This window comes from Lutjanus erythropterus, chromosome 2 (assembly GCF_056507025.1).
Source record: "Lutjanus erythropterus isolate fLutEry1 chromosome 2, fLutEry1.hap2, whole genome shotgun sequence".
Lineage (NCBI taxonomy): Eukaryota > Metazoa > Chordata > Actinopteri > Lutjaniformes > Lutjanidae > Lutjanus > Lutjanus erythropterus.
In genome coordinates this window covers 11,819,923-11,832,336 of record NC_139318.1, presented here as the reverse complement: position 1 = coordinate 11,832,336, position 12,414 = coordinate 11,819,923, and the positions used below count along the sequence as shown (strand labels likewise).

The 12,414-nt window shown below is 39.8% G+C and overlaps 1 protein-coding gene across 1 annotated transcript; it reads left to right on the top strand.

Moving 5' to 3' along the window:
• The first annotated feature begins 1,953 nt into the window (after positions 1 to 1,953).
• On the top strand, positions 1,954 to 10,933 carry comtb (catechol-O-methyltransferase b). The gene is made up of 6 exons (XM_084744139.1): positions 1,954 to 2,073; positions 3,143 to 3,314; positions 7,581 to 7,698; positions 7,804 to 7,997; positions 8,687 to 8,818; positions 10,166 to 10,933. Coding segments are annotated over exons 1-6 (798 nt in total). The 5' UTR covers positions 1,954 to 2,071; the 3' UTR covers positions 10,346 to 10,933.
• The last annotated feature ends 1,481 nt before the right edge of the window (positions 10,934 to 12,414 follow it).

Genomic DNA, 12,414 nt, shown 5'->3' with positions numbered 1-12,414 from the left:
TTTTTGTTTCTAAGGAAGGTGAATCAAGAATTCAACCTTGAATAAATGCTTCTTTAAGCACTGAAAGGATAGTGGTAAACCAGACTGATAAGATGGATTTATTCACACAGCACTGAGTCTCAGAAATGTCAACATGAAGGATCACCCTGATCTGATGGTTCACCGCTGGAAAAGGCACCGTATATTTAAACACAACAAACTGAGATAGTAACTTCATTATAGGAACTTTTGCAGAAAAAAGGTGAAAATGTAATCAAAATGGAAATTAGATACTCACCTCTAGGGCTGTATCAAATAGTTTGAGTCTTCAAAGCTTGATTCATAATGTTGACATGTGAGTGCTGCACAGTTGTTGTTGTTTTTTTTTGTTTAATTTTGCATGTCTGTTCATTCTGTTTAAATCCAGTATTTGTGCACAGATGCAGATACAGATTGGGCTACACTTATTTCAGGGGCAAGGCCACTTGGCTTGGTGTTGTCAATTTTTTGAGGGCACAAAGGCCAACTGCCAGGGCAGCAAGGCCATCAAAAACTATGGTTTTCTTTTTCTTTTTCCTAATTTGTTAACGTTAAGTACTGCAGCACTGGATGTCAGTCAGAGGTCAGTCTATATAGTTGTGTCATACCAAATAGTGTGCAACATATATGGAGTTAGTATTTTAAAATAATGAGAAACTTTCTCTAAGTAGTAATTGAATAATAATGAGAAAGTCCCTCAATATTTTGAGACAATAAGATACATAAATACAGAATCTTTTTTCATCACATTGGTGATAATGGTCTTCTATAGAGAGAGACAGTGCATTGGAGGAGACAAGCGTATATAACGCAAATCTAGCTGTTTGTCACTGTTAACATAGACTCCAGTCTGCAGTGTAAACCACAGAATTGTAGAGTAACATCAGGGTTTATGATCAAATAAAGTTTAAATCACATCAACACTTCTGTTCATATTCTCAAGCTCTCTTTCTTGCGCAGGTCCTGAGTGCTCTGTCTCTGCTGTGAATCTGCAACACACTTAAATAACCCTGTGATTCAAGCTGCTGGTTATGTGTGCAGCATTTCACTTGATGAATCTCAGCAACACACACTGGTCTCATACAGCCATACTCACTACTACTATACTCTTAGAAATAAAGGTTAACAAAAGGTTCTTCCTGAAGGGCTGAGGTTCTGCAGAACTGTTTGCTTATGAAGAACTCTTTTTTGGAAAAATGGTTTGTAACTGGATCTTTGTAAGACCAAGGGTTCCATTAAGAATCCTTTTCATACAAAGAACCATTTGTGAAAGAAAGGTTGTTGAAATTTGTGACAACTTTTTCATTATGGGTTCTTTGCACCATAATATTAAAGGGGTTTTGGCAGACGCCCCTGGGGGCCTTCTAGATAAAACCCTTGGAATAAAAAAAGGTTCTCCCCCAGGATGTGTTCTAGATGAAACCACTGGAATATATGCAAAGGTTCTTGGTAGAACTCCTGGGAAGGTTTTTGTTTATACCCTCAGGGGTGGAACGATTCTGGATAGGACCCCCAGAGAGGTTCTGGGTGGAGCCATTACACCATAGAAGGGTTCTTCTTCTTTTCCTCTGGTCCATATGGAGTTCTGGATGAAACCTCACACAGGTGGTTCTGGGTATGATTTCTAGGGCGAACCCACTGAAAGGGATTCGAAGTGGAACCTCTATAAAAGGTTCTGCCAGGATCCAAAAAGGGCTCTCCTATGGGAACAAGCCAAAGAACCCTTTATGGCTCTAGATACCCCTTTATTTCTCAGAGTGTACTCCTGGTTGCAGCAGCACTCACAGTTAACCTGAAGAAATCATTAAATGCCAAACAGGAATGACTCCATTCTGTGTGTGTGCGTGTGTGTGCATATGATGCATTGACTTTAGTGCATTCTTTGCACAATCAGCTGAGCTTCAAGGGGGGTGGGGGTCGGGGGAGGGAGGAGTTAGTCTCATGTAGATGCAGGCACATATGATCGGCAGTTAGAAAACTCACAGGTTTGCCTCCAGCAGCAGCAGCAGCGAGAGGAGGTGGGAAGAGCACAGGGAGCACCGCCTGCCCACACATGTAAGTCTCATTTTACTGTTAGATTTTAACGAGAGAGACTCCTTACAGATCGCATGTGGTGTTTTTTTTTTTTTTTAAATGCCTAACAACAAGTGTTAGTTCCTGTGATGCTCTAGGGGACCGTGGTGATGGTGATACTCCTCAGTCAGACCATGTCCACAGCAAATAATGTGTTATATCTTCATTTATGAGCAAGTGTTGGATATTTTGGTCACATTTATATTCTTTTTTTTTCCCCTGGTTTTTCTTTTATATATTAAAACTTTTTATGGTATGATTTGTAAAGAAGTATAATTCTGGTAATATAGTAAAATGTCTTTACCTACACAATGATAAAATAAGTGTTTATCAAGCTACTGTTCTGCATTCCTGCTTCTGAATCTCCTGGTTGTGCGTACGTTAGGATGGAGCACAAGTAAAGGTTAAAGCCCCAGTTCTCTGCCTTTTGTGACACGGCTCTTAACCCCCAGCCAGTTGCCATGCAACTCAAACTCCAAATCAAAAGGAATTACCTCAACCACCACTGGTCTTTCACAGTTGCATTATAAGTGCAAGGTAATGCTGTTTCTTCCACTGCTTTCCCACAGAAGGAGCCCTTGTTTAGGATTCTGGCTGTGCTTTTCTCCTCCTTTTTTGCTCTGTTTTTCCCAGTGTATCAGATATCTCAACAGACTAATCTCCTCTGAGAGTGAGAAAGCTGCACACAAAGCGCTTTGTTGTGTGTTTACCAGTTGCTTATTGCAGCTGATATTAAATGATATCCTGCAGTGATAGCATCATATTGATGTACGTGTGTGTGTGTGGGTGGGTGTACAGCTTGGACCTGGCAGCAGCAGCTGATAATGAAACCAGGAGCAGTAACAGTATTGTACACTGAATAGTAAACACCCATCTCATTAGCTCCACACAAAAGGAGAGGTGGAGTAGGGGGGAGATATGAGAGTTTTCATTTATCTCATGCAGATGTGTTGTTATTGCGCTGTCCGTCTGGTTCATTTCTCTTCCCATAATGCAGCGGCACCATATAACCATGCTGAATTGATGGTCATGCTCTCTGTCTTGGTTGCAGGATGTGGCTGACTCTTCTTTACAGTTGCACGGGTGGAGCAGCTCTGCTGTATGCTCTGTACAGATGGGTGATTCCCGCTGTTGTGCAGTATCACGGAGGAATGGCACTAATGTGGCACGATGTCATTGTGGAGCGGATGCTGGACACACTGACTCAGTCCACACGTCCTCAGGTGGGCCTTTAATGTACAGTTTTCACCTCTTACAAGAGCAGCACTGACACACTAATGGCCAGTTTGCTGTGATGTGGTTTGCAAGTAGAGGAGACAGAGTGATGATGAGATTTATCTTAACAGAAAGAAGGCCTTTGTAAATTAAAAAAATAAAACTAGTTGAAATAAACTTACCATGTTTAATTGCTCTAATACAATTAAATGGATAGATCACACAAAAATGAAAATTTAGTCATTATCTATTCATCCTCATGCCAATTAAAGGTCAGATTTAGTTTTTTAGTCTATAAAACACTGCTGGAGTTTCACAGGAAAACAATGTTGCAGAATGGTGACCCAGTTTTCAAACGTAAAAAAACAACAGAATAAAGACATAAAATACCTCCATACTGGAGTAATTCAATTCTCCTAGAGCCCGAGCATGCCAAGTTGACTTGAAAGATGTAATTTACACCACATTTTTAGCCTCAATCTTAGTTTTGAGCCACATGCACATGTACACCGTCTGGACTGGGGGTGTGTGGTTTGACAGTGTGCAGATGGCATGTCAGAGCTTTAGGAGACTTGGATTACATCAGATGAGCAGTATGGAGGCTTTTTAGTTTTTTTTTCCTGTTTGAAAACTGGTCACCATTCACTTCTATTATTTTGGAGATTCTGCAACACTGTTTTCCTGTGAAACTCCAGCAGTGTTTTGCAGACTAACAAAATAAACACGAGTATGACTGAATTTTTGGGTGAACTATCTCTTTAAACTGGTCTTAAAAGGGATAGTTCAGATTTTTTTGGGGGGTATTTAGTCCATAGTTGGTGTATTACCTACAGTAGATGGCAGTTGGCACTCCCATATTTTGTAGAAGTAGCGGGAATACCAGTTTAGGAAGCACCATAAAATATCAAAAATCTAATTTCATCATCTGTGTAACTGTGCACTATATTTAGAACATTTTCACAATCTTATCTTGCCATCAGACGGCCCTTTCTGATGAGAAACCACCATTATAGCAGCCTTTAAAGGTGAGGACACAATCTCTACATCACCGGGGGGGATATCATTTTAGCCAAGAACCAGACTGAGAACCAGCAGGGATCTGCTATGGATCTGTATGGACCCTGTCATTGAAACAGTCATTTTTCCCTGCAGAACACATGAGCTGCTGATCTACTACTGTCTGAAGGAGTTAGTTTATTTGTTTTATTGTGTTACTTCATTGAGTTGAAACTAAGCCTTAAAACACTGTCTACAGCCCCACTTAATGATTTATACTGAAACAACACAGGATATAATATTTACTATGCTCAACACCTTTTTTTTGTCAAGACATGAATATAATACTGTGCCGTTAAAAAACTGCACATCACATCACATTTTTCATGACCTCTTGAACCACATTGAGAACGCTGTTGAACTTCATTCCCGCTTCAATGATGTAATCACATCTTTGTTTTTTATCCGGGTTCACTAAGCTTTCCTCTAAGAACACAGGTCAGCTGCAGGTCAGGGATGGATTTAACATGAAACAATAGACCTTTCACAAGCACAACTTCCGTCATGCATTAAAGCTGCATTCTGTTCAGGTGTCCCACTGCCCCACTCTTGTGCATGCTGATTCACTGGGTCACTGTAATGTAACAGAGCCATGGCTATTAGTTTACACCTGAGCTGTGTTTGTTTAACACTGACTGCTGAAGTAGCCGGTCAAAAATAAACAAAAGAAATTAAATTTATCATATTATATTTGTCTGTGAAAGGACCAAGATCATGGATTTCATAGTTTCATGGGTAGATGTACACTGTCATCCACACAGTATTACATGTATGAAGTATACACTATAAAAAGGAAAGTGAGAGAACAAATACAGTGAGAATAGTCACATGGCAGCTATTTGGCTATTTACAGCTCACGTCCAAATGTAACTATAAGGGCCATCAAAGTCTCTTAAAGTTGCTCCCAGGTCACTCCCGCAGGTTCTGACCCGTGAGACTGGGGTTTGAGTCCTGCATGAAGCTGCATTATTGACTTCTAGTCAGTTGCTGGTGTTTTGTTATACTTTTCCTTTTTCAGTCACAGTTTGGTTAGGTTTAGACAACAAAACTGCTTGATTAAGTTTAGGAAAATATCAGTGTTGTCTCTGCCCTGTGCAAATAACATTGTTGGCTACCAGCTTATGTGTGCTTGTCTTTGCCATACTAGCCCTTTATATGCCCAGGTGTCAGAGGTATGAAGTAACTTAGTACAACTACTTTGTTAGTTCTTCATACTTAAGTAGATTTCTTTTTAGGGATCTGTACTTTACTTGAGTATTTCTCTGACAACTTATTACTTCTATTCCGTGCATTTGAACTCAAATATCTGTACTTTATACTATATTTGCGTCATTGCATGCCACCTTCCCAACATCAAGACTGACTTCAGGCTAAATAAATTGAACAATAACACATAGAAACGACGATTTCTTGGTACGCCCATTACTGCATATCATGCATGACAGATGTAACAAGACAAAAAGGACAAGACAGTAAAGACCTCATAAGGCAAAAAAGACCTAGCAAGATGAAAAAGGTAGAACAAGACAAAAAAGATGTAATCACACAAAAAAGAATTACAGGATGGAAAAGACCTAACAAGACAAAAAAATGTAATAAGATACATAACATTAACATTGTAGGCAAAGTTTCTTCCAGCCAACACCCAGGCATTTTAACACTTCATAAGGAACTAAATTTACAATAAATATTCATCAATATCATTGTCAATTACAGCACATTCACACTGATATTTGCATTTATTCTGATTGGCAGGCTGAAGTTTGGCAGTATACTGAGGTGAAACTCTGTAAATAGAAGAATCAGATGCAAATTGTCCATGATAACTGGTGGATCAAAACTAACAGGAAAATGAGGGAGCCAGTCGTGTCTGGTCTGTACATGCACACAAAGTCCTGAGAGGAGGTCGGGCAGGTGAAAACATCTATGTGGGCGTATCATTGGTGGGGAGGGACTGTTGACATTGAGAGGGTGGTAACACCTCTTAAAATCAAGAAGGTCTCATGAGTCACAACCCCCTGTGAAGCTTTGGTGACTCCTAATCGGGGTCAGGACCCCCAGGTCTGGAACCAGCTGTCAAATGCTGACTGTTACTTTGGTCAGCAGAAGTGAGAATATGTGTACTTTTGCATAATTTTTGATCCGGACCTTGGTTTTGAGGCTCATGTTAAAAGTGTGGTCCAGTCTTGCTTTTATCTGCTCAAAGATAAGGTCTTTCTTGTCCTCTACTGATTTGCACAAAATTATTCACACTTTTATTTTTTCTAGATTAGATTACTGCAATGCACTGTATGCTGGGATCAACCTGAGCTCCATCCATCGTCTCCAACTAGTTCAAAATGCTGCTGCTCGAATTTTAACAGGCACAAAAAATTTTGGACACATTTCTCTGGTGCTAGCCAACCTACACTGGCTCCCAGTTTTATTTCCTATTGATTTTACAATTCTTCTGCTAACTTTTAAAGCTTTAAACGGTCTTGCTCCAAATTTTGACCTTCTGATCCCTTATGTGCCTCAGCGGTCACTGAGGTCTATGGATGCAGCTCTCCTGGTTGTCCCCAGATCCTGGCTCGTGTCCAAAGGTGACCGGGCATTTGCTGTCAGAGCCCCACAGCTTTGGAACAGTCTCCCCATCGAAATTAGACAGGCTACTTCATTAGCTTCTTTTAAATCTTTGCTGAAAAGCTTCCTTTATAGGAAAAGCTTTTGCAAACTGCTAATCCAAGTCATTTGGTTTTTCCCTCACTGCTCTGGCTTGGTTAAATTTTTTATTTATTTTTTTAAACCAATTTTTATCTCTGTACTTGTGATGTGATTTTACCTTATGCATTTTTACCTCATTGTGCTTTTATGGTGTGTTGCTTTACTTGCTGTTTCTTTCTTTGTCTCGGCTGTTCATATTATTTTTATTTTTTCTGTACAGCACTTTGTAACCTTGTTAAGAAAAGTGCTATATAAATAGTTTATTATTATTATTATTATTATACACGGTATTACTGCTCTTTAATTCTCCTATTCTGTTGAATCTTTAAGAAAATCCTAATAAAAATAATTTGAAGAATGAGGACAGACACCAACAAATGAGAACTGTCACTTAAATGAACACAAGTTCTTTTATGCATGTTTTTAATCAACTATGAAAGCATGAGCATGATGAGTGAGTAATTAATGAAGGTTTCCTCTATTACAAAGTGGTACTGTCTTTACACCCTCTTCAGAGGCTCCTGAGTGCAGTACAGAAGAATGCCACCAGAGGGGACCCACGCAGCGTGGTCAAAGCCATCGATCAGTTCTGCAGACACAAGGAGTGGGCCATGAATGTGGGGGATGAGAAAGGTCCTGATTTCTCATTATAATAAATTACTTTGTGCTTTCATGTGTAAAATCATTTCCTTACTCGACCCCGCTGTATGGTTTAGTGTCTGCTTTGTTTCCCCACAGGCTGCATTCTGGACTCAGTGGTGTCTGAGGTGAACCCAGCCACTGTGTTGGAGCTGGGAACCTACTGTGGCTACTCCACGGTTCGGATCGCCAACCTGCTCCCCCCTCACGCAAAACTCATCACCCTTGAATTTAACCCAGAATATGCCGTGATTGCTCGTCAAGTCATTGCTTGGGCAGGAGTAGAGGAGAAGGTAAAGACACGTGTCTCCACACAAACTGGAAAACAGTGATTTATTGATAGTGTGTACAGATCAGGAGACATCAGAGAACCTTGACAGATGAGTAAGCCAATAACAACAACAGCAAAAAAAACAGGAATGTACAGACAGTGCATTGAAAATAATACATCTAATGACCCCACGACAGACCACAGAGCCTTGCAGTTATCATTTGCAAACAATCAGGTCCCAAGTAGGTCATGAAAGGTCTCCAGACTTTATGAAAAAACTGAAAAGGTTCTTCTCTTAATTAAAAGCTGAGTGTTTCTAGAGGCACAAACACACTGCTTACCCACTGTATGATGCTGGGGGTTCCTCAACACACCCACTTGAATAAAATGCATCTTTTAGCACAGAAACAAAGGATTTTCAGGAGTTTTAGTGGATTTTATGGAATATTTGGGGAATTATGCATACCAAGAATGCATGATAAAGGAGACATGTTTACTGTTTGACCAAGTTTATCACTTATTTCTTCAAGAGCAGCTTTCCAGATCTTGTAGATATACTGTATATACATTCTAATAAATAGTGAAAATATGTGCCTTCTTTACTCTTGCACTTACTACACAACTTCAACATATCTAGATTCATTTTATTGGGTCTAACCGGGGTCATATGTAGCAGTTACCTTAAACTGAAGTTCTGTTTCTTCTTTCTAGGTCCAGTTAGTTGAAGGAGCATCTGGTGACTGGATCCCCAAAATGAAGGAGCAGTTCGGGCTGAAAACATTTGATTTGGTTTTCTTGGATCACTGGAAGGATCGCTACCTTCCTGACACAAAACTGATGGAGGCAAGTCTGTTACGCTCATTTTCTAGTGATCAAACTCTGGATTTTTGCAACATTATACCCAGAGAGACACAGTAATATTGGCAGGTCATCGGTATTAGCCAATAACTACTTCAAGTCATGTCATAATTTATTTATATAGTGCAATATCACAATTTTCCTTTACAATCTATACAGTGTACGACACTGTCTCTAAAGAAGCAAAATTTAACAGTTGTGTGTCCAAAAATAAGTACTGCAGTACTGAGTGGGATTCCTAGAGGTATATTAAATAAGTTGAAATCCTAGTTAATAACAACTCTATGGTTGACTGACTGCAGAAACACAGCAGGAGTGTAACACACAACATTATAAACTGACAATAACAAGCGATGAGAGTCCTACACTGTAAGTTGATCAGCCATTTGTAACTGTCAGTTATCTGTCAATGTAAAGACTTTTATCCTGAAAATAAAAGCCCGCTGCTCTGAAATAACACACTCTGGTTAGTGACTGCCTGTCTTACTGTCTGCCAGACAACATTAACAAATTGCTCAATTTACTCATTAGACACATCTACTCCTTCTAATACAATATTAATGATTTACAACTCATAAACAGACACTAACTCATTCAGCAAACATTCAGCATTACTTTGAGCTCTAACAAATGTGGGGCAACAGGCAAACAATAACACACATTACAGGCAGGAATCGAAATTTAAAATCATATTCCTTCAACACTACAAATTAAATTGCCCATTTTAAAGGTCCAGTGTTAAAGACTCATGGAGATTTATTAGAAAGTATGATTTTATTATTGTATAATCATATGAAATTAAGAGTTGTGTTGTTTTGGTTACCTTAAAATGAGCTGTTTCTATCTACAGATGCAGCTTGTTCTATTCTACAGTAGCCCAGATAGGACAAACTAAACACTGGCTTTAGATATGGTCTTTCACATTTTGCTGAAGTTTTGTGGCACTGTATGTTCTCCTAAATTCTTGGACGCATGAGATGAGGTATTCTGCAAGGTCACTGCTAGATGCCACTAATTCTTACACACTGGTCCTTTAATCCTCATCATCATCCTGATCACTATGATGACTATTATTTTGCCCAGTGAAAATGCACATTTTGAAAACTGCACTGTACTTTATATCTGAATCTGCCAGCGGGCCATCATGATACGAGTAAGTGTAATTATGTTAATTCCACTACAGGAGAGACTCGATGTTCCCTGCAGTTGGGTGGAAAAAAATACGCTCAGTTGCAACTGGCCAAAATGAGTTAGAAAGTATCAGCAAATTGGATATCAGCAAAAATACAATATCATGTATCCCTAATGACACCCTCTTTGCTTTTTCATCAGGAGTGTGGCCTCCTCAGGAAAGGCAGCGTCCTGCTGGCAGACAATGTCATCTGTCCCGGAACTCCTGACTACCTGGAATACGTCCGCAGCAGCCCCCGATATGAAAGCCAGTACTTCAAATCTCACCTGGAGTACACCAAAGTGGAGGACGGCTTGGAGAAGTCTGTCTTCTTAGGGTAGTTTTTAACAAAAAAGAAAGTCATGTTTTACACAGGTGCTAGTAAACCTCAGACCTCTGTTGGTTTAGGTTCACTGGCAGACTTAAAGGGACAGTTCATCCCAAAATCAAAAATATGTATTTTTCCTCTTATCTGTAGTGTAATTTGTCCATCTAGGTTGTTTTGGTGTGAGTTACAGAGATTTGAAGATAACAGTTGTCGAGATATCTGTCTTCTCTCCACTACAATGGGACTAGATGGGACTCGGCTTGTGGTGCTCAAAGGACCAAAAAAATACTAAAACTCAACAGCATTGTCTCTTTCCAGAAATCATGACCTGTTTACTCAAGGTAATCCCACAGACCTTGTTATGATGGGTTTCATGTAGGAACTACTTTCTTTTTACTGATCTACACCTGCCAACCAATCATCGTGCAGAAGGAACCGTGCATCTACTTTAGAGGAAAGGCTCGTGCTCTGGATGTAAACATTAAAAGTGTGATACTTAGGGTAGGTACTGATCATCACGCCCCCATCACGCTGGAGAAACAGAGAGGAGTCCTGGCACAGAAGCTAAGCAATGCACTGCTTTGGTACAGAGTCAGCAATAAAAGGAAAAAAGTTCCACATTACATTGCTGTCAGACATCCTTTTCTGGTGGGAAACTGCTGTTATATAAGACAAACATCACTCTTTCCAAACCAACCAGACCTTATAGGCTAAAGCAGTAATTTTACCTCACAGAACATGGGAGTTGCTGGTCTACCGCTGCTTCGATCGCTAAGTTTGTTTGTGGAATTGTGCAGCTTTTGTGTTTCAAAAGTGTAGTTCAGATTCATTACAGTCACACAATAACACAATCAAATAAAAAAAAAAAAAAATCAAGGCAGAAGTAAACCAGCAACCCTTGTGTGCTGTTAGGTAAAGATTCTGATTCTGTCCATGGAGTTTGGTTGGTTTGGAGAGAATAATATTTGGCTGGTTAAACAGCAGTTTCCCAATGGAAAAGTCTGTCTGAAATCAAGTAAACATACCCTAAAACTTAAAAATAAAAAAAAAATACATTTTTTTTTTTTTTTTTAGGTGGACCTCACTGAACTGTAACTTTAGCACCAATGAGCTAGAGTGATTTGGTTGGCGGGTGTTAACCAGTAGAAAGAAAATAGTTCCTACATGAAACTGATCACCTGAAACTGTAACCTGTAACCAGATCATAACTTCTGGAAAGAGAAATTACTTTTGAGTTTTTCTTAATGCTTTTTTTTTTTTTTTTTAGCTCACTTATATTTGAGAGAATGCAGACATCACTATGTCTGATATCTCCAAAAATCTGCAGCTGACACTAAAGCTGTCTAGATGGATAAATAGCAGTACAGGTAAGCTTTTGCTTCAGGGGTGAACTTTCTCTTTAAAATCATTTAAATCGTTTTTTCTAATACTAATATAATAAAACAGTGTGTTGACTTGAAATTAAAAGTGACATGTCATGTGAAGGGAAACCAAACAGTTTGCGTTGTGTGTTTCTATTTTTCTGACACCACATGATGGAAGTCTCATACTTGATGCACTCTTTGAGATGTCTGTATTGCTACAGCAGGCGGCAGCAGTGATGCCGTTCAAGCTTCTAATTGACCGATGAAGAGCTGCAAACTGATCCGCCGGGCTGCTTCTCCCAGAGCATCGACTCCAATCAATAATAAATCTAATCCAGCTGCATTCTGTGGTGCAGAAACCTAGTTTGCGCTCTGATATTCCACCATTGTGCCAGTGTTGACAGGTGTGTGAGGAGAGTGTGTGTGTGTGTGTGTGTGTGTGTGTGTGTGTATGTGTGTGTGTGTGGCATGTTAGTGAGAGTATGAATCAAATCGCTGCTCATCTAATCTCTCAAAGTGACAGAGTTCCATCATACTGCAGGGGGGGAGGAGGAGGAGGAGGAGGGAGGAAGGGGGGGAGGGTTGGGCATTTGGTCCAGCTGTGTGTTGGAAAAAAAAAAAAAAAAAGAAATGGGCTAGTCCACCTAGTGCTTTCTTCACAGACGCCTGCATGATAATCCCAATCTGTGGCCATTAGTGCACTGAGAGAACGGGTAAG

Bases quoted from the DNA above. Each gene is read 5' to 3' on its own strand.
- comtb (XM_084744139.1), top strand. The intron at 7,998-8,686 runs GTAAAGACACGT...TCTTCTTTCTAG, and splicing joins GGGCAGGAGTAGAGGAGAAG to GTCCAGTTAGTTGAAGGAGC. The intron at 8,819-10,165 runs GCAAGTCTGTTA...CTTTTTCATCAG, and splicing joins CTGACACAAAACTGATGGAG to GAGTGTGGCCTCCTCAGGAA.